The 22,881-nt window shown below is 36.4% G+C and overlaps 1 protein-coding gene across 7 annotated transcripts in view; it reads right to left on the reverse strand.

Moving 5' to 3' along the window:
• TTLL7 (tubulin tyrosine ligase like 7) overlaps positions 1–22,881 on the reverse strand; it is a 153,399-nt gene that overhangs the window by 8,996 nt on the left and 121,522 nt on the right. For 4 of the 7 annotated variants that reach the window (XM_072834239.1, XM_072834242.1, XM_072834238.1 and 1 more), the window contains 2 exons: positions 22,485–22,645; positions 7,516–7,689 (listed from right to left, as the gene is read on the reverse strand). In XM_072834239.1, coding sequence (XP_072690340.1) covers positions 7,516–7,689; positions 22,485–22,645 — 335 coding nt within the window. Of the gene's footprint in view, positions 1–7,305; positions 7,421–7,515; positions 7,690–22,480; positions 22,646–22,881 lie in introns of those variants that run through there. The other 3 variants (XR_012034920.1, XM_072834243.1, XM_072834244.1) reach the window with 3 other exon arrangements.

Consider the following 22,881-nt stretch of genomic DNA (forward strand, 5'->3'; position numbering starts at 1 on the left):
TGTGAGGAGAGTCCAGTAGTTCCTGCCATGCCTGGCTTACAGAGCATAGAGCTGATGAAACAGTGCACATGGGTGAGTATTATTTATGTGTTAGGAACATCAGCCTCATGAAGCAAGACCATCTCTGTTCTGAGACAGATGTTTCAAGCTAACTTAGCCTAGGGCCATAATAGTACCATGCATTTAACTCAATTGTAAAGTATAGTACACATTTGAAAGTGCATAAAGCACAAAATGTCCAGCTTAATGAATATTATAAAGTGATTACCTATATAACTGCTACCCAGGTTAAGTAACTGAATATTCCTAGCGTCTGTATTCCTGCATTACAGCATCCTCCCTTCTTCCCAGTATCTTCTCCATTTCTTTATAAAGTGTTTGGTTTTTTTCTTAGAAGTTTTTGGAGTTCTTAATGATCCAAGAATCTTATATAGGTTATATGGATTGCAAATATCTTCTTTCCTTTACTGGCTTGCTTTTTCACCCTCCTAGCAGGGTCTTCTAACGAATATATATTCTTAATTTTAATGTAGTAAAAAAATCACCTTTCACTTAATGATCTGTACTTTTTGGTCCTACTTTTTGTAATCTTTGCATACCTCAAAGTCATGAAAATATTGCTCTGTATTATCTTCAGTAATCTTTGGTTTTGCCTTTCACATCTGTGTAGTCAATTCATTGGAGATGATTTTTGCATATGGTGTGGGCAAAGTCAAGTTTCTTGTTTTTATTATTATTTAGAAACCCAATTGTCTCAGCATCTTTTAAAACAAATTTCTTTTTCCCATTTGTCATAAATCAAATGTACTTCCTTTTCTAATAAATCAGATCTTTATGTATGCCTGGGTCTACTTATGACTTTTCTGGTTTCATTAGTCTATTTGTCCTTTTGCATGGTCTTAAATTGCTTTAACTTATTAGTCTTAGTACACTATAGTTAATAAATCCTACCATTTTATTTTTCTATTTCGAGAGTATCTTATCTATTCTTGGCCCTTTGCTTTTCTGTATAAATGTTAGAACAGGGGCAGCCTGGGTGGCTCAGCGGTTTAGCCCAGGGCAGTGATCCTGGAGTCCTGGGATCAAGTCCCACATCGGGCTCCCTGCATGAAGCCTGCTTCTCCCTCTGCCTGTCTGTCTCTCTCTCTCTTTCTCTTTCTCTCTGTCTCTCATGAATAAATAAATAAAATTAAATTTAAAAAAATGTTAGAACATTTTGGTCAAATACTGTGCCGCCCCCCCCAAAAATTTTGTTGGGATTTATGTTATGATTATACTGACTTTAGAGATGTTCAGAACTATTTAAGAACTGACCTTTGATGATATTGATCCAATGGCAAATATGGTATATCTTCCCATTTTTTACATTTTCCTACATAAAAGTCTTGCACATTTCTATTACATTTATTATTAGGTATTAACTATTCTTTGGTGCTACTAAAAATATCATACCTAGAATTTCATATTCTAGCTGTTTGCTGTTGATATAGGAAAAATATAAGTTATGTTCTTATCTTGACCTTGATTTCATTAAACTTGTTAAATTTAATAATTTATCAATAAATTTATTTAAATTTCTATGAACACAATCATATCCATTAGTAAAGAGTTTCAGTTTAGTGCCTTTTATTTCTTTTGCTTGCCTCATTGAACCAGCTAGGACCTCTAGTATAATGTTAAATAGAAATGGTAATGAATCAATCTTGTCTTGTTCCTCATCTCAGAAGGAAAGCCTTCAGCATTTCATCATTGGGTATGTTTGTTATAGGTTTTGTGTAGTTATTCTTTATTAGATTAAGGCATTTCTCTCTTGTTTGTAGCTTGCTAAACATTTTTAAAAACATAAATATATGTTGAATTCTATCAAGTGATTTATCTGTATCTTATAAAATGATCTTTTATCCTATTAAAATCACATTGATCACTGTTTAATGTTATTGCACCCTTAGATTGATGCAATAAACAGAAATGGATACATTATCCAATTTAAAGTTGCTGGGTTCATTTTGCTGATATTTTATATTATTTTATTTTTTAAAGATTTTATTTTTTTTATATTTTAAAGATTTTATTTATTTATTCACAAGAGACAGAGAGAGGCAGAGACATAAGCAGAGGGAGGCTCATAAAGGAAGCCCAATGTGGGACTCTATGCCAGGACACCAGGATCACACCCTGAGCCAAAGGTAGATGCTCAACCAATGAGCCACCCAGGTGCCCCAATTTTGCTGATATTTTATTTAAGACTTTTGCATATATGTTCAGGAGTAACACTGAACTCTCTCTAACCTTTGACATAATGTCCTGGTTAGGTTTTAGTATCAAAGGTATGGTAGCTTCATAAAACAAATTAGAGAATGTCCCCTCCTTTTCTGTTCTCTGGATGAGTTTAATTGAATTGGATAGTGAAGACCTATGAATCTAAAATTATCTTTGTGAGAGGGTTTTTAATTACTGATTCAATTTTTTCAATAGTTAAGACTATTTAGTATTTCCTATATAGGACTTTCTAACAGAAAGTTGTGCCATTTTTGGTAATATGTGTTTTTCCAAGAATCTGTTAATCTAAATTATCAAATTTATCAGCATGAAATTGTTCATATTTTCTTATAAAATTTTCATTGTTCATAGGATCTGTAGTAATGTCCCTATTTTTGTTCTTGATGTTAACTATTTCCTTCTTTCATATTCTTGATCAGTCCCACCCATGGTTTATCAATTTTATTTGTTTTTTCAAAAAAAATATTATTTCACTATATCATTAATTTCTGCTTTCATTTTTATTTCCTTTCTCTGTATTCTATTTTAATGTCATTTTATCACTTTTTGAAATGATTGTTGATATCATTTAATTTTTGCCTTTCCTCTTGCCTAATATGTTCATGTAAGTCTATAAATATGCCTATAATAATGATTTGTCTATATACTACAGTTTTTTGTTTGTAAAATTTGTGTTATCCAGTTCAAAATATTTTCTTAAGTCCATTATGATTTCTTTGATTCATGGGTTAAAAGTATTTTTTTATCTTTCCAAAGTATGAATATTCTGATTCTAGCCTTTGCTTTTGTTGCTAGCTAAATGGAATGGGATCGAAAAACAACAACAACAACAACAACAACAACAACAAAAACCTTGTATGATTTAAGTCTTCTGAAATTTGTGGAAATGTGTTTTATTATTCTACTATATGACTGGCTTATAAAAGTTCCTGGTGTGCTTGGTGTTTTATATTCTGAGATTATTGGATTCATTTCTTTATTTGACAGGTCTATTATGTTGTTAAAATGTTCTGTATCTTTAATTTTTTAAAAAATGCATATATATCAAAATCTGCATCTATGGTTATAGATTTATCTGTTTTTCCTTGTTTTTTTTTTGTTTTTTGTTTTTTGTTTTTTGTTTTTTGTTTTTCCTTGTAATTCTGTTAACTTTTGCCTTACAAAACATTGGGAACACAGTTACTCCTTGGAATCTAAGGTGTTCACCAACATCCCCATCTTTGTCAGGCCTTGAACTTCTACTTTTTCCCTCAGGCCCATGAGTCTATCAAAAGTACAACAAGCACTCAGTAAATACTTGATTAACTCATCAATGTCTTCAAGCAAAGGTTTCAGTATTTCGTCCAGCTTTTCTAGTTGTCACTAAAGGGAGGATTTGTCCAAAAACCTAGTGCTGGGATCCCTGGGTGGCGCAGCGGTTTGGCGCCTGCCTTTGGCCCAGGGCGCGATCCTGGAGACCCGGGATCGAATCCCACATTGGGCTCCCGGTGCATGGAGCCTGCTTCTCCCTCTGCCTGTGTCTCTGCGCCTCTCTCTCTCTATGACTATCATAAATAAATAAAAATTAAAAAACAAAACAAAACAAAAAAACCTAGTGCTCTATTACCAAAGGCAGAAGTTTGAATTCAGTGGTTTTTAAAAATGTTTTTAGCCATGAAGCCCCTTGAGAAATGAGCTTTTGTGGAAGTTCAGTACATGAAATACAGAAACACAGAGATGTTGAAGATGAAGAATGTTTGGAGGGACACCTGGGTGGCTCAGTGGTTGAGCATCTGCCTTCGGCTCAGGGTGTGATCCCGGGGTCCTGGGATCAAGTCCTGCATCAGGCTCCCCATAGGGAGCCTGCTTCTCCCTCTCCTTATGTCTCTGCCTCTCTCTCTGTGTCTCTCATGAATAAATAAATAAAATCTTTAAAAAAAAAAGTGTGTTTTTTTTTTTTTTTTTTTTTTTTTTTTAAAAAGTGTTTTGAGTTCCCAAAGCTTTCCAAGTACCCAAAGCTTTCCAAGTAAAGTATCAAGCTGGTCCCAAGAACTCTAGTATCCTGGAGATAGATATAGATATAGATATAGATATAGATATAGATATATATCCATCAGGGTTTATATATCAGTTCTATTTGCTTAGTTATGAGTCTGCCTCTGAAGAATGGCTTTCCACTTGGTGTGCCTATTAAGTTATTATTATTTTTCTAAGACTGTAAGATTCAAGGCTACTCTCTTTCATGGAATGGGTGGCATGTACACTTTAAAGCCTCTGAAGAAAGATCATGCAGATCTTTGGTCAAGATAAACGTGGTCCATAAACTTGATTGGTGTTATCTCTATTTTCTTCTCTTAATTTTATAGATAAATTACCTAAATATATATCTCCTCATAAAATACTTAGGTATACCTCATACATCATTTATATTAGGCATACATATTAATTTTATAAATAGTAATTTATACTTTACTAGGTATACTTCATAAGTGAAATTTATCTATTAATAAATATCAAATTAAGTGACTTCTACATTTAAGTAAAAAGCTATAGGTTCCTAATTGATGAGGTTAAAGAAGATATGGCCAGTTTTCACATGTTTTTAAATTAATGTGACATTGACTCAGATTTTAATTGCTAAGTATTAGGAGGACATATTTATTTCTCTCTCTTCCTTGTGTTCCCAAGTAGAAGAATTTCCACCAAATTTCTGGCCTTTTATCAGAAGTGAGTTATCTGATTTTCAGCTTTAAAATAAGGAACCAGGTATGCTTGGCTAAGTCCCTTTCTCCATGGATCATCCTATCTGCAGAAAGGATGCATTCTTACTTGCTCACTAGCCAACACTAACAGAATTTAGACTTTATGGGGTAGTGTTAGTGGAAAGTTTGGGTTGATCTAGCTCTGCGCATGATTGGATCAGTACATTTAATTCTAGAATTCAATTTTAGAGAACTCACTTGGCTCAAATCTACACCATGTCCCTCAATATAGCTTTATGCAGAAATGAAGCTACACTCTCATGATCATCTGATTCTTACATTTCTCTCTCAAATGGATCTGAACTTGGGCAGGAATAAAGGGTGTGTTTTACTAAACTCTCTTCCCTCAAAATGCTTATAATCACCATACTGGGGTTATACTGAGCATTTATCAGAAGTCCAGAACTCAAGATTCCAGAGAAGGAATATCTCTTCTGACCACTAGAAGGGAAAGAAAATAAAAAAGCCTAACATAATTGTAAGGTGTGACTTCCTTCTCCAGAGTAACTTCATTCTATTTTGCCTGCCTACCAAAATTATAAGAGCCCTCGATAGAAAATGTGTTATAAAATCTATAATTATAAGAGTGATATTAAAGAGTTTGAAACCAGGATGCCTGGGTGGCTCGGTGGTTAAGCACCTGCCTTTGGCTCAGGATGTGATCCTGGAGTCCTGGGATCGAGTCCCACATCAGGCTCCCTGTGTGGAGCCTGCTTCTCCCTCTGCTTATGTCTCTGCCTCTCTCTGTGTCTCATGAGTAGATAAATAAGATTAAAAAAAAAAAAATCTAAAGAGTTTGAAACCACCCTTCCTAGACTGAAACTTAAGATTTTCCTGATCATGTTCCCAGAGTATCACTCCTTAAAATGAAGCCTCTTCATTTATATTTGTAATGTCTTAATGATGACCATCATTCTTTTAAATATGAAAATATTAATGAAAGTAATATAGTAGTTTGATTTCAATAATTTGCCTCAGCCAAATCATTAAACTGTAGAATATTGCTTTGATATTTACATATTTCAAATATTAATGGCTAACTTTACCACTACCATTGTTGTAATCACTCAGCTTCTATTTGCAGGGGAAGAGTTAAAATAGGTTAAAGGTACGACAACAGTATAATGTCAGAATCAAGATTAAAAATTAAAATATTTAAATTAAGATTTAAATTAAAGATTAAAAAGACAAAGATTAAAAATACATCTTTCAAATAATTTTTGTGAAATACATTCCAAGCCATTCTGCTGTTGCTGGTCAGTTTTGCAGAAAGTTAGCTTTATTAATATACTCCCTGGGAAAAAAAAATATATACTCCCTGGGATCTTTTAATAAATACATAAATTTCTAGGTGTTTCAAAACCCAATCCCAGTTATGGTGGTTCTTTTACCTCATTTCCTATTCAACTGTTAGTTGAATGCTATCGTTATTTGACTATCACTTAGTTTTTCATGGTTTATTCTCTTCTAAATAGTACTGCAGCTTATACACACTAAAAATAAAGTCACATGTTCATCTTTAATTCTAATGGGCACTCTGTACAGAGAAATGCTAAAATGTACTACTTTTTCACTCTGTGTATCTTTGCAGCTTAAAAACAATACTAGGGATCCCTGGGTGGCGCAGCGGTTTAGCGCCTGCCTTTGGCCCAGGGCGCGATCCTGGAGACCCGGGATCGAATCCCACGTCAGGCTCCCGGTGCATGGAGCCTGCTTCTCCCTCTGCCTGTGTCTCTGCCTCTCTCTCTCTCTCTGTGACTATCATAAATAAATAAAAATTAAAAAAAAAATTTAAAAACAATACTATTGGGCAGCCCGGGTGGCTCAGCAGTTTAGCGCCACCTTCAGCCCAGGGCATGATCCTGGAGACATGGGACCAAGTCCCACGGCAGGCTCCCTGCTTGGAGCCTGCTTTTCCCTCTATCTGTGTCTCTGCCTCTCTATCTCTCTGTGTCTCTCATGAATAAATAAATAAATAAAAACAATACTATTTTTCATGATTTGGAAAACTATCTACTTTAACTGGACAGTATTTATTAAAATTCAATTTTTAAATGAAGCTTAACAAAATTCACCTCCCATAGATGTGGGTCATGATGAAAGGAGTAAAAATTAAACTAAAGGCATCCTCTCAACTTATCAGGCTGAAGGATAAATTTGAAATCTCTATATTAGGGGAAAAAAAGTCAAGTTTATGACCATTTTTGGATGCTTTTACTTGGCTTTTGAATGCAAAAGTATATAAACCAAATAATCCCATTTCCAAATAGGTTATTTCTGTCACCTTCATGTTTGTGGTTCTTGTCCTTGTTTGTTGCTTTAAAGGTAAAGATTGTGCAAATTAAGTCTTTTGTAGAGAACAGCACATATGAATTTTCAGTCTTTAGCTTTTTCTCTAGCTATATAAAAAAACAGAGAGAGACTTTCGATTTCAATCCTCACTGTGGCATTACTTTATATAAAATTCACAGGGTGTAGAAATGTAAACAAGTACCTGGAATTACCCCAATCAGTACCAATGCCTGAGAGTGATCCTCTTGAGTCAGTTGCATATTTGTAAACCACTAGCAGGCACTGTTTACAAAGTTCAACCAGGCGCTGGCAACACTGGAGCTGCAAAGGAGTCACCACCTCCGGGCTTTTACTGAAAATACTCTCCCAAGAGGATCTGTTGGCATGGAAACAGACATGACCTCATGTGGCTGTTAAAATGACAACCAGTTTTATCACTTACCTAGCAACAAACCAATAAGGAAAAGTAGAAATGGCCTCAGACATTTGAAGTGACTGCAGATGGTTGAAAGGTATAAAACAAATATATATTTGAAAATTAATCTTTATATTAAAAACCACAACACAGAACTCATATGCTGTTTGTCTTTAAAGACTTTACTGATGCCAACTGGCGTTGCTATCAGGATGGCTTCCCAACACCTCCTAAAAAAATTGAATTACTCTATATTAAAGTATATGTAAAATACTGAGCTTATTTCTCAAAAGTTAGGCATCTTAAACCTTCAGGTTTTCTAGAAAGCTATCTTTACCTTTACATTGATAATGATCCCACAAAAGAATTTAAAATTTGCTGCAATTTCATTTGCGGCCTCTCTGTACTAGGAGAATTTAAGTTCATCCTTTGATTATGATCACTCCTCTCAAAACACTTTGAGATGTAATGACATCCACGATATAGAGCATAGGTTCTGTATTCTAGAAGTAATGTTGTCTCAGTGAGTACCACCTGACTATAATCACAAAGAGAGTGTCCCTCCTTAAATGCATTCAGCTTATACCAAAGCAGGTAGTGGTACACACTTTCTTGGTAAACTTCAAGTGTATGTGTGTGTGTGCTTGTGCGTGCATGCATGTGTACAGGTACACAAATACATATAAATGTTCTTACAATTCCTAAATTTACCATAATGATCCAAATCAGGAAACACCTCACCATCCCCCACCACTAGAAAGAGAGAGAGAGAGACAGAGACAGAGAGAGAGAAAGAGAGAGAGAGAAACTTACTTATTTCCTTAGTGTAAATGAAACTTTTCAAGTCTCGAGGGGAAAGTTTCATTTAAGATTTGGTAATGATTCAAGTCTCATTTTACATAAACCAGTTCACTTAACCCTCAGAGAAAGAAAAGAGTAGATTTTCAGAAAGAAAAAAATATTAAGCAAAATATTTTTCTGAAGAAATGTACTTCCCAATGGGAAATTCAAAGACTCCATTTTCAATCTTCTGTGGATATTTGATATCTTTGGAATTTTTTTAAATGCTTTAGAAACTCAGAAAGGTATTTTTTAGTAGAAAGGCTACTGTTTATTTTTTCAGGAGAAACGTGGTCCTAAAAAGATAGCATGTCATCTGTGAATGACAGGTTTTCTTAAAAGTTATAAGACTCAAATGAGTAGACTGAAAGAAATAAATTTTCTTTCATATTCTGAAATGTTCAGGACTAAATACAATACTATTTTAATTTTTTTAAAAAGTTATTTTCATTAAAGAAAATGGTAGTTAAATTAACTCTAAAAATAAATTTTAATTTATTACTAAATATAAGAAAAACTGGATATAATACATATATGTTTGCATATGTCCATATATACCTATACATGTGTAGGTAACCTAATTTCATCATGAAAGATGTTGGAGAATACCAATTAATTAGAGAATGTGTTTATAATTAATATGTCCTAATTTCAAAGCCCTACATGTTTAGGCCCAGAGAAATGAAATTTCATATAAATACAAATACATACAGAAAAACATCCTATGTTCTGACTGTCTGCTTAGCACTTTCCTCTCCACTGAAATTTTGAGCATTGCTACATCCTCTCCTCTCAATTTGGATATATTTTTATTTTGATCCTTTGGAGCCACTTGATTAGATCCACTATCAAGTTACACACATCATGGTAATTTTTCTTTTCCTGATTTGGAGTATAGGGTTAGGAAAAGAACAAATAAAATGGAAGAAAGATAAAAGAGCTTCTTCTATTACACTCTAATTTGATGTAACATTTTGAATTCTATGTAAGTTATAATACGACCAGCTTGGCTTCTCATTCTCTCATTCGTCCTTAAATATTTAAAATAAACATAGGGGGGCACGTGGGTGGCTCAGTCAGTTAAGCGTCTGCCTTTGGTTAAGGTCATAACCTTGAGGTCCTGGGATCAAGCCCCACATCAGAGTCTCTGCTCAGCAGAGAATCCTTTTCTCCCTCTCCTCTCCCCACTTATGCTGTATCTCGCTCGCTCTCATATAAAACTTTTTTAAAAATTAAAATAAATTAAAATAAACATACGGACCAAAGTCTTTTACTAGTTTTTGGTGTTTATGTTCACCACCACTGGCTAAAGACCACACTCTATTAAGTCATATTTAAGTATCAACATACCAGAACTACTCATAAAGAAAAGAATATGAATGGACTTTCATCATTTGGTACTAGGTTAACTTTTTCTGCACAAAGAAAACCTATCTCTCAAACTGAGTATATTAGAACTATGTCCCCCACCTCCTATCCACCACCTCTGCCATAGCTGAGTAAATGTGCAATGCCTCTATAACACCATAGTATCTCAATTTCCAATACTAACACAACCATTTTTAAGGTGAAAGGATGTAGAAATAATTTATAATACCAATGCCTTTATCAAAGAACTTAACATCTTATCTGCCTTCTTTCAGAAGGCCTAAAACCATGAATTCAAAAGGAAAAACTAAGTGGTTAAAAAGTTCCACTTTGTATTCCCTAATCCTCAGAGATTTATAACAGGACACAACTTTAAATGGTACTTTTTAGTAATATAACAATATGATAGAGAATACTAAATACTTCTGGTAACAAAGGGGAGTTATTAATGAAATCTAGAGACTTGAAAGGCCCCCTATTATCCAGCAATCCAATATTTTCACCAACTTTCTCATCAAAACATTTAATAAGCAATTATCTAAAAAGTAAAACTGATTCATTTCTTTCTCCTTCTCTGGTAGAAGTCCGAATGGTTGACTGAGTGGACCAAAGTTAAATAGCAGAAAGGAGAAAGGAAAGTAAACACAAAGCAAAGCAAAACAAAAGAGAGAAAAACTGGACTGCATCAACTGGATAAACAACAACAATGAGCCGAAAAGTACTAACAATAACATATCCATTGAAAGTGATATGAGAACAGTTAGATTCAGGTCATATTCACTCTGTATGTCATGCATACATTTTTAAGTGGGATAGTAAGTCTAGAAGCAGACTACTTAGAATAATTCCTTATCATTTCTTCCTGCCCACAGATTCTAAAAGAAAAGCTTTTCCATGACAAACTTCCACTGGAAAATGCCTTTGGATAAAGGATCCAAACAGATTCTCTTTTTTGGAGCTTACATATCATAGTTTTGAGTGGACAGAGGACCTTTCCAAACAATACATTTCTTCTCCTGTACTATCCCTTGCCTCCTCCTTTTTGTTTTACCTGAAAAACTTCTTCCTCTTCCTACAAGTCTCAGCTGAAATGTTACAACCTTTGGACAGACACATTTCCTGGGCTCTCATCCTGAGTTTGGCTCCCATAGCATCTAGACTTCCTGTATCCCAGTAAAACATGCTGGATAATTTTATTCATGAAAATTCCAAGAGCTAGTCTCCTGCAAAGAACATATTCAGAATGTGGAGCCTCATGTGATAACAAGAAAAGGTTCCATATGATAACAAGGGTCACTGAGCATGAGCTTCAGCAGCCTGGAAGAATAAGAAAGAAGAATAAGAGTTTGTTCTTTGTGATATATCAGTAAAACTCCTGGGCCAACTCTAGGGAAACTCAGCACAAAAATCTTATATTCTTTGATGTTTCTGGATGTAGATAGGGAGTGTTTTTTTTTAATGATTTTATTTATTTATTCATGAGAGACACAGAAGGAGAGGCAGAGACACAGGCAGAGGGAGAAGCAGATCGAGTCTGATGTGGGACTCGATCCCAGAACTCCAGGATCATGACCTGAGCCAAAGTCAGATGCTCAATCACAGAGCCTCCCAGACTCCCCAGGGAGTGGTTTATTTATTTTGTTTTGTTATTGGGGTGTTGACAGGCAGAGGCAAGAATCAAGGTAGCCCAGAGTTATTTGGGTTATATTTTTCAAAGATTTTACACCTAACCGTGAAAGACAATTGTTCTTTTTATTAAAATCATTCCTTTAGAACCGTGTTAAGAGTAGATTTTTACCTTGACTACTAGGCTGTTGGGCCAAAAGTTAAAGTTAAAGAAGGATGTATTAACTGGACACGATTCAAAGGATTAATAGAACTACTTTCAGTCCAAACTGGATTCAAACCACACAACACTACGTGTTTTCATTAAATTGAGGAAACCTAAGAAACCCATTTGGAAGGCCACAAAATACAAATGTGTTAAACTCATCTCTATAAACCACCAACGTTTTAAAGAAGTGGATGTAGAATGGAGGTCAAATTGGACTGTAAGCTACTCCTGCTCTACTTACTCAGGTGCAATGGAGCTGGGGATTTGGCTAAGACTACGGGAATTGCAATCAAGCAAGCTTGTCTACCACTGGGAATGCTGCTTTGAGGGGAGTCAATAAAAACACAGTTAAGAACTTGGGCAAATTGTATGCTCTCTTTATTCTTTAATTTCCTCATCTGCATAATAATAATAATTTACTTAAAATATCAAAGTGGCAGTTATAAGAATATTTAATATATAAAATAGTATCAGGCATTTGGTAAGTCAAATGCTATTAACTTTCATTATCAATACTAGTGGTAATAGATACCACCAGAGAAATTTAAGGGGAGTATTATCCAAGGAACAAGAGGAAAATATTCTGAATCAATTAGAATATATTACCAAAAAAGTTCAGGGAAGAGGAGTCCCAGAGGCATAGAAGAACCACTTTATGGGCATCCTTAGGGTCTGGAGTTGGAGATTATCTCATGGACTTAAAACTACCAGCACCAATTTCAGTAGCAGACTATCTGACTGCTTTTCCTGCTGAAGAATAGCTAGGATTCATATACAGCATTCCTACTGGTATGTGGGGAACAAATGAAATATAGGTAAAATTAAATTTCCTTAAAACCTCCAAGACACTGACAAATACTTGAGGCAAGCAGAGTTTGACATTCCTCCAGGAACTCCCAACTGCCTTAATGTTAATGTTTTGCTAGAGGGAAAAACAACCTTAGCTTGACAATAGCTGAGCCTCCAGGAGTCTGTGAGTCTTCTTTAGCATATGCAAATCTTTCTGGAAACTTTCCTGATCTGTACCTCCCCCAACTCCACAGTATAAAATTAACTACTTCTCACCATACCAAACATGGCAGCCCTTTCTGCCCATGGATCCTGTCCCCTCCACCCCAGTTTAATAAAACCATCTTTTTGCACCAAAGACATCTCAAGTAGTTTTCTTGGCTGTCGGCTCTGAACCCCAACATTTCCACATCACAATCAATGGATCAACAAACAGAAACAAAATTCCAATTATGAGTCTAGATTGACAGAACTTCTACAGAGAATCATCAGCTAATGGGCCATAGAATATAGTTCAAATGTTCCACTTAAGTCTCTATAGAAAATAATTTATAGCCAAGATTACTCTCAGATTTTACCACAATACAGAGTAGCTTATAAATTCTTCCTGTTGGTGAATGGCTACCAAGGAAAATGGTAGTGGTGAGAACAAGTCTACAAATGGTATGAATGAATCAGTATTAGATAACTAGAGTATATAAATGGAGGACATTTGGAGATCATTTCAGACTGTGATAGTCTAAGATATTACCAAAAGGGGGCTATAGTCTGTGTCTTTACATTGGATTTAAATAATGCAGAAAGGATTGGAAGGATGGGGTTGTAGAAGGCAACCCAGTCAGATACTCAATGACATCAAAAGCTGGGAGGAAAAAAAGAATACACTGCAAAGATATTTGAAAAATAATGAGTTGGGATCCCTGGGTGGCGCAGCGGTTTAGCGCCTGCCTTTGGCCCAGGGCGCGATCCTGGAGACCCTGGATGGAATCCCACATCGGGCTCCCGGTGCATGGAGCCTGCTTCTCCCTCTGCCTATGTCTCTGCCTCTCTCTGTGTGTGATTATCATAAATAAATAAAAATGAAAAGAAAAAAGAAAAGATTTGTGATCAATAACATTTAAAAAAAAAAAAAAGAAAAATAATGAGTTTGTTTTTCTGGAACAAACTTTAAGTAAAAGTGTAATGAGATAGAAGATTAGAGAAATAAGAAAGAACCAGCATGTTAAAAAGTGTTGTGTCTCTAGATAAGAAGTGTAGACTTTAATAATAAATGAGAGAAATTACTACAGATCTTAGGAAATGATTCTGACAGAAGCATGGATATGGGAAACAAATAACTGGAGACAAAAATGTTTAGAAATCTATTAATTTTACCTAGCCCTTCTACCAAAAGGTTCCTCCTATCAGAAATCCTATAATACTTTATCTAAGTCTCTTTTATTTTTTTTAATTTTTTTAAATTTTATTTATTTATTTATGAGAGACACACTGAGAGAAAGAGAGGCAGAGACATAGGCAGAGGGAGAAGCAGGCTCCCTACAAGGAGCCCGACGAGGGACTCGATCTTGGACCCTAAGATCATGCCCTGAGCCAAAGACAGACACTCAACTGCTGAGCCACCCAGGCATCCCTCTAAGTCTCTTTTATAGTCATTACTTCTATATATACCTTATTTTATCTACTAGTGGCATGTTCAGACCATAAACTCTGGAGCCAGTCTCCCTGAGTCCAAATCCCAGTTGCACTAGGTCCTTAGTGCCTACCTGTGCCTCAGTTTCCTTGTTTGTAAAATGGAGATAAATCACAGAACCTGCTTCAAAATGTTGTTAGGAGGATAAATCACGCAATATACATAAAGCATGTAGAACAATGCCTAGCACATAGTAAGTAGTATAGCTTTAGCTATGATCATTTTTAAAAGTCTTGAGGGCAGGATCTGTGTCAAAATCAACTTTGTATCTCCAAAAGTATTTAACACAGTAGTAACTACTGGATAATTGTTAAGAACAATGAAAAAGAATCTAAAGGAGCCACAGTGGGAATGTGACAGAAAAACTACAGGATTTAGCAAACTGAATAAAGACTGGAAAGGAGAAGGAAAATGCAGATACCCCTGAGATCAAACCTGCATGACTAACAATGAGATTAAGGGAAGTTCAGAAAGGAAGCTTTTTCTGAATGAAAGGGAGGTGCAGAATGTTTGGATTAGACATCCTAAGGCTAAAGTGACAATGAGTCACAACAGCTTTGGGAGGTCTGAAATATTGGAGAGGAACAGAAGTATAGCCATATTTTGGAAGCCTGTTACATGAAAGCAAGAGCAGAAGAACTTTAAAGATAGATTTGTAATTGAGATTTTTCATTAACTAAGACTACCCTGGCAGCGAAGGGGGGGAAGAGTTCCAAGATGGTGGAGTAGTAGGGGAATCCTGAACTTGCCTTGTCTTTTGAATACAACTAGATCAACCTTCAACTACTTTGAACAATTAGGACGAGGACTGGAGGAATATGGAAACAATCTGCAGAGTTGCAGGGAGAGAATTTGGCAGAGGCAAGTTTCAGAGCCCTATATTGGGAGATTGGGAATCCATGTGGCCGAGAAGAGGAGGAAGCCTCTAATCCACTAATCATAGTGGAGCAAAGTCAGGAAGATGGAGAAGGTAGGAAAGATTGCAGTGGTTTGTAACTGATGAGGGACTAGTTGAGGGCAAAGAACAAACTCACGTTCTGCAACTATATAATCAGCCACCTTTCACAATCCCAGTATAGTAGCTCTTTCTGCCCATGAGTCCTGTCCCCAGGCTTTAATAAAACCACCATTTTTCACCAAAGACACCTCAAGAATTCTTCCTGGGTCGTTAGCTCTGGACTGCATCCCACAAAACCTCACCTACATTCCTAAACCACATTATAACCACACAATAAGCCATGGTGAGTGGATCCCTGGGTTGCTCAGGGAGAGACTGCTCCCCATCCTGGAAGGCATTTGGAGGAGCATATTTGTCCTCTCTAGAGACAAAGAAAGCCATTGAGTAGAGCTCAGCACAGGGTCAAGGGGAGAGCAGAGGGAGAAAACCTCTTAACTTTTCAGTGTGAGCCACAATAGGCTTAAACCTCTGTGCATGAACCAACTGGCCACTTTTCTGGGACTGACGGAGCAGAGTGCAGAGACCGGAGCAGATTGTGGATAACCTGGCTGTTGCTTTTTGCTATATGCCACAATCAATTCAAGCCTCTGTGATGGCTTTTCTGGAACAGAGGGGAGTAGAGGACTGAGTCGAATGCAGATGGCTGATAACCTGGCTCCAGCTTTTCGCTGAGTATTACAATAAACTCTAGCCTCTGTATGTGCACTGTGTGATGGCTTTTTGGGGACAGGATGATGCTGGGCATGCCCTGGGCCTCCCGGTCAGGGACAGGAGTGGGCGTGTACATTCTAGTCCCTTTAAAACTTGGAGTTTTGAATCCCAGCCACTGGCCAGAGATAAAATACAAGAAATCTATGGTTCTGAGTGTGCCAACAAGCTGGGTACAGACAGGTTAGGACAGGGAACTGACAAGGGCCCAAGTCACAGGAGATGGCTCACTTTTGTGAGAGGGCTTCCTGAGTAGCAGCTGCTGGGAGATCTACTACCCAGAGACAAGAGGGAGAGGGAAGGCCATATTTAGCCTCCTCTACCACCCCTCTGCACTTCCATCCACCAGCACAGTCTGACTCCAGAGAGAAACATAGTGCCTCTAGTGGAGGCTGGAGCTCCCTACACTAAACCCCCTGACCTGGCAGGAGCATCTTTAGGAGGGCAAGTCAGCTTGTGAGCCAATATGGAAGGCCTCTCCCTGGGACGCCTGGGTGACTCAGCAGTTGAGCATCTGCCTTCTGCTCAGGGTGTGATTCCAGGATCTGGGATCGAGTCCCACATCAGGCTCCCTGTGGGGATGCTGCTTCTCCCTCTGCCTGTGTCTCTGCCTCTCTCTCTGTGTCTCTCATGAATAAATCAATAAAATCTTAAAAAAAAAAGAAGGATTCTCCCTCAGAAGACCAACACAAACCCCCGCATCTACCAAGTCTACTGATTAAAGAAAGCTCCAAAACATCAGCTTCCAGCTTAACTTCACAAACAAATCAAAGCATACCTACTTAGAGGAACAAACATTTGCCACTACAAGTAAGGAGGAATTATGTAGAGAAAGGACCAGTGGGAAAAGAGCAGTCAAAACACAACAGCAGAGTGTACACAATATAAACCAGAATCAGTCCCTGAAGATATTATTGTTATTGATATTATTATAGTTGATTTTGCTGGGTTCTTTTCTTTTCTTTTCTTTTCTTTTCTTTCTCTTTCTCTTTCTCTTTCTCTTTCTCTTTCTCTTTCCTCCTTTCTTTTCTGGACAAATTGACTAGATGGAGAAATTCACAGTGAAAGAAATTTCACAGAAAAGAAATATTGTTAAAATGTCAATTCTACCCAGTGGTAGTAGTCTACCATAGATTTGATCAATATGGATATAAGTAAGATGTCAGAACTAGAATTCAAAGCAATGATTATAAAGATATTGGCTGACCTTGGAATAAAGCATAAAAGCCACTACAGAATCCCTTACTGCAGAAATAAAAGAACCAAAAACCAATAAGGCTGAAAAAAAAATGCTATTACTGAGATTGCAGTAAAAAACAGAGGCTCTAACTGCTAGGGTAAAATGAGGTAGAAGAGAGGGTCAGTGATTTAAAAGACAAAATGATGGAAAGTAACAAAGCTGAGAAAAAGAGAAAAACAACTACTTGATCATGAGGAGAGACTTTCAGAGATCAATGATGCCATAAAACATAATAATATTTGAATTATAGGGATGCCAGAAGATGAAGAAAGGGGGAGCAGGTTTATTTGAGCAGATTTGAACAAATTCTAACTGAGAACTTCCCTAATTTGAGGAAGGAAATAAGCAAGCATTCAAGCCCAGGAGGCACGGAGAATCCCCATCAAAATCAATAAAAATAGGTCAACACCCCAACATCTAATAGTGAAGCTTGCAAATTTTAGAAATAAAGAGAAAATCCTGAAAGCAACTCCAGACAAGAAGTCCTTAATCTAGAAGGCTAGAAACATAAGGCCAGCAGCAGACCTGTCCACAGAGACTAGGCAGGCCAGAAAGGACTAATATGATCTATTCAAGGTGCTATATAAGAAAAATATGCAGACAAGAATACTTTATCTGTCAAGGCTGTCATTCAGAATGTTAGGAGAGATAAAGAGCTTCCAGGACAAACAGAAACTAAAAGAATTTGTGATCATTAAACCAGCCCTGCAAGAAATACTAAAGGGAATCCTTTGAGCAAAAAGAGAGCCCAAGAGTAACAAAGACCAGAAACGAACAGAGACAACATACAGAAACAGTGACTTCATAGGTAATACAATGGCACTAAATTCATGTCTTTCAGTAATTACTCTGAATGGAAATGAACTAAATGCTCCAATCAAAAGATACAGAATATCAGACTGGATTTTAAAAAAGAAGAAAAACAAGACCCATCGATATGCTGTCTATAAGAGACTCATTTTAGACACAAAGACACCTCAGATTGAAAGTGAGGGGGTGGAGAACCATTTATCATGTTAATGGACATTGAAAGAAAGCTGGGGTGGCAATTTTTATATTAGAAAAATTAAATTTTAAACCAAAGACTGTAATAAGAGATGAAGAAGGACACTATAACATAATTTAAAATTATATCATAATCTTATTGTATATCCAACAAGAAAATCTAACAATTGTAAATATTCATGCCCCTAGCTTGGAAGCAGTCAATTATATAAACCAACTAATAACAAGTTAAAGAAACACATTGATGATAATAATACAATAATAGTAGGGGACTTTAACACCCATTCACAACAGTGGACAGGTCATCTAAGCAGAAAGTCAATAAAGAAAAAGTGCTTTGAATGACACACTGGATCAAACGGACTTCACAGATACATCAAAGCATTTCATCCTAAAGCAATAGGATACATTCTTCTCAAGTGCACATGGAACATACATTCTCCAGAATAGGTCACATACTGGGTCACAAATCAGGTTTCAATCAGTGCCAAAAGACTGGGATTATTCCCTGCATATTCTCAGACCACATGCTTTAAAACTTGAACTCAATCACAAGAGAAAATTTGAAAGGAACACAAATACATGGAGGTTAAAAAGCATCCTACTAAAGAATGAATGGGTCAACCAGGAAATTAAAGAAGAATTTAAAAAATTCATGGAAGCAAATGAAAATGAAAACAAAACAGTTCAGAAACTTTGGGATGTAGCAAAGGCTGTCCTAAGAGGGAAGTACATAGCAATACAGGCCTGTCTCAAATATACAAACTAACCTTACACCTAAAGGAACTGGAAAAAGAACAGCAAATAAAGCCTAAACCCAATAGGAGAAGAGAAATAATAAAGATTAGAGCAGAAATCAATGAAATAGAACAGATGAACAAAACCAGGAACCAGTTCTTTGAAAGAATTAATAAGACCAATAAATCCCTAGCCAGACTTATCAAAAAGAGAAGAGAAAGGACCCAAATTAATAAAATCACAAATGAAAGAGGAGAGATAACAACCATCACTGAAGAAATACAATTTTAAGAACATATTATGAGCAACTATACGCCAACAAATTAGGCAATCTGGAAGAAAGGATGCATTGCTAGAACCATATAAACTACCAAAATTGAATCAGGAAGAAATAGAAAACCTGAACAGACTCATAATCACCAAGGAAATTGAAGCAGCAATCAAAAATCTCTCAACAAACAAGAGTCCAGGGCCAGATGGCTTTCCAGGAGAATTATACCAAACATTTAAAGAAGAATTAATACCTATTCTTCTGAAGCTGTTTCAAAAAAACAGAAGTGGGAGGAAAACTTCCAAACTCATTCTATAAGGCCAGCAATACCTTGATCCCCAAACCAGACAAAGACTCCACCAAAAAGGAGAATTATAGACCAACATCCCTGATGAACATGGATGCCAAAATTCTCAATACTAGTCAATAGGATCCAACAGTATTTTAAAAGGATTATTCACCACAACCAAGTGGGATTTACTCCTGGGCTGCAAGGATGGTTTAACATCCACATATCAATAAATGTGATACACCACATTAATAAAAGAAAGGATAAGAACCATATGACCCTCTCAATAGATATAGGAAAAGCGTGTGACACAATACAGCATCCTACTTGATTAAAATCCTCCGCAGGGTAGGAGTAGAGGGAACATACCTCAATATCATAAAAGCCATCTGTGAATGGCTTTTTCCCCATTGCAAATAGGGGAAACATAGTGAGCTTTTTCCCTAAGGTCAGGAACATGACAGGGATGTCCATTCTCACTACTGTTGTTAAACATAGTACTAGGATTCCTAGACTCAGCAATCAGACAACAAAAAAGAAATAAAGGCAACCAAATCGGCAAGGAAGAAGTCAAAGTCTCACTTTTTGCAGATGACACAATACTCTATGGGGAAAATCCGAAAGACTCCAACCCCAAAATTTCTAGAACTCATACAGGAATTCGGCAAAGTGGCAGGATATAAAATCAAAGTACAGAAATAAGTTGCATTTCTATATACTAACAATGAGACAGAAGAGAAATTAAGGAATCGATCCCATTTACAACTGCATCAAAATCCATAAGATACCTAGGAATAAACCTAACCAAAGAGATAAAGGATCTGTACTCTGAAAATTATAAAATACTCATGAAAGAAATTGAGGAGGACCCAAAGAAATGGAAAAATGTTCCATGATCATGAAATGGAAGAACAAATATTGTTAAAATATCTATGCTACCCAGAGCAATCTATACATTCAATGCAATCCCTATCAAAATACCATCAATATTTTTCACAGAGCTGAAACAAATAATCCTAAAATTTGTATGGAACAGAAAAGACCCCCACAGCTAAAGGAATGTTGAAAAAGAAACCCAAAACTGGTGTCATCACAATTCCAGATTTCTTTTTTTTTTTTTTTTTTTTTTATGATAGTCACAGAGAGAGAGAGAGAGGCAGAGACATAGGCAGAGGGAGAAGCAGGCTCCATGCACTGGGAGCCCGACGTGGGATTCGATCCCGGGTCTCCAGGATCGCGCCCTGGGCCAAAGGCAGGCGCCAAACCGCTGTGCCACCCAGGGATCCCACAATTTCAGATTTCAAGCTATATTACAAAGCTGTGATCATCAAGACAGTATGGTATTGGCACAAAAAAAAACAGACAAAATAGATCAATGGAACAGAACAGAGAACCCAGAAATGGGCCCTCAACTCTATGGTCAACTATAGACTATAGAGTTTGTTCTTCAACAAAGCAGGGAAGAATATCCATTGGAAAAAAGGCAGATTCTTTAACAAATAATGCTGGGAAAATTGGACAGCCACATGCAAAAGAGTGAAGCTGGGTGATGTTATTACACCACACACAAAAATAAACTAAAAATGGATGAAAGACCTAATCGTGAGACAAGACTAAAGGAGAACACAGCAGCAATCTCTTTGAGTGGCAGCAACTTCTTTGCGAGACACATCTCCAAAGGCAAGGGGAACAAAGGCAAAAATGAACTATTGGGACTTCATCAAGATAAAAAAGCTTTTGCAGAGCAAAGGAAACAGTTGACAAAACCAAAAGACAACCCAAAGAATGGGAGAGGATATTTGCAAATGTCTTATCAGATAAAGGGCTAGTATCTAAAATCTATAACAAACTTATCAAACTCAACACCCACAGAATAATCCATTCAAGAAAGTGGCAGAAGACCCGAACAGACATTTCTCCAAAGAAGACATATAGATTGGTCAACAGACAGCTGAAAAAATGTTCCATATCACTCAGCATCGGTAGATAACAAATCAAAATCACAATGAGATACCACCTCACACAAGTCAGAATGGCTACAATTAACAGGTCAGGAACAAAAGATGTTGGTGAAGATATGGAGAAACAGGAACCCTTTTATACTGCTGGTGGGAAGCTGGTACAGCCACTCTGAAAAACAGTATGGAGGTTCCTCAGAAAGTTAAAATTAGAGCTATCCCATGACCCAAATACTACTAGGTATTTACCCAAAAGATAGAATAGAAATGCAGTGATCCGAAGGGGCACTTGCACCATATTATATAAATATAACAGCAATGTCCACAATAGCCAAACTATGGAAAGAGCCCAGGTGTTCATCAACAGATGAATGAATAAAGATGTGGTATATGTGTGTGTATATACACATAATATATATATAATGAAATACTATTCAGCCATCAGAGAAAATGAAATCTTGCCATTTGCAAGACATGGATGGAACTATAGAGTATTATGCTAAATGAAGTAAGTCAATCAGAGAGAGAAAAATATCATATGATTTCACTCATATGTGGAATTTAACACACAAAACAGAGTATCATAGGGGAAGGGAGGGAAAAATAAAATAAGACACTGAAGGTTGCTGGAGGAGAGGGGATAGTGGGATGGAGTATCTGGGTAATGGGCATCAAGGAGAGCACTTGATGCAAAGAGCACTGTGTATTATAGGCAACTGATAAATCACTGAACTCCACCTCTGAAACTAATAATACAGTATAGGTTAATTAACTGAATTTTTAAAAATTAAATTCAATCAAAGACTACCTTCTCTCCACTGAATACAAATTAGTCAGATATTGTGTTCATATTCATTATAGTCAGATATTATGTTCATATTCATTATCTCATCTAAATCAGTTTAACTGCTATAAATTATAGCCAAATTAAAAAAAAAAACTATATGCAGTAAAGAAATCCTTATTTTAACAGATCATTACAGAAACTGAACCATTTTATTGGGCTTCTATATAACCAGACAATAAAATGTTAAAAGTAACAATAATAAGAAGTAACGTAGAACTTACCCTGAATCACAGAAACAGTTCCACAGTCCTTGGCCATGACTCCAGAGTAAGCGATTAAAAACCCGGTTGAAAATTCGATATAAACTTACTTCCTCAGCATCAGGTACCTTCCAGATGCGTGGAAGAATTGTTCGAATACTTGTTTTTACTATGTCCAAAACCTAGTGGAAAAACCAAAGTTATTTCAAGATCTAGGTGTGTGTGTGTCTGAAATTCAAAGATGAATATATGTAAATCAATGATACATACACACACTCATTCACTGAATAATAGCACAGAGTAAAAATCCCCAGATATAGGTCCAAGCATTTATGAAACTCTGATTACGACATAGGTAGCAAGTTAGACCATTGGAGTAAGAAGAGATTAAGTTTAAAATTTAAATTTAAGTTAAATT

This window comes from Canis lupus, chromosome 8 (genome assembly GCF_048164855.1).
Source record: "Canis lupus baileyi chromosome 8, mCanLup2.hap1, whole genome shotgun sequence".
In the NCBI taxonomy this organism is placed as follows: Eukaryota; Metazoa; Chordata; class Mammalia; order Carnivora; family Canidae; genus Canis; species Canis lupus.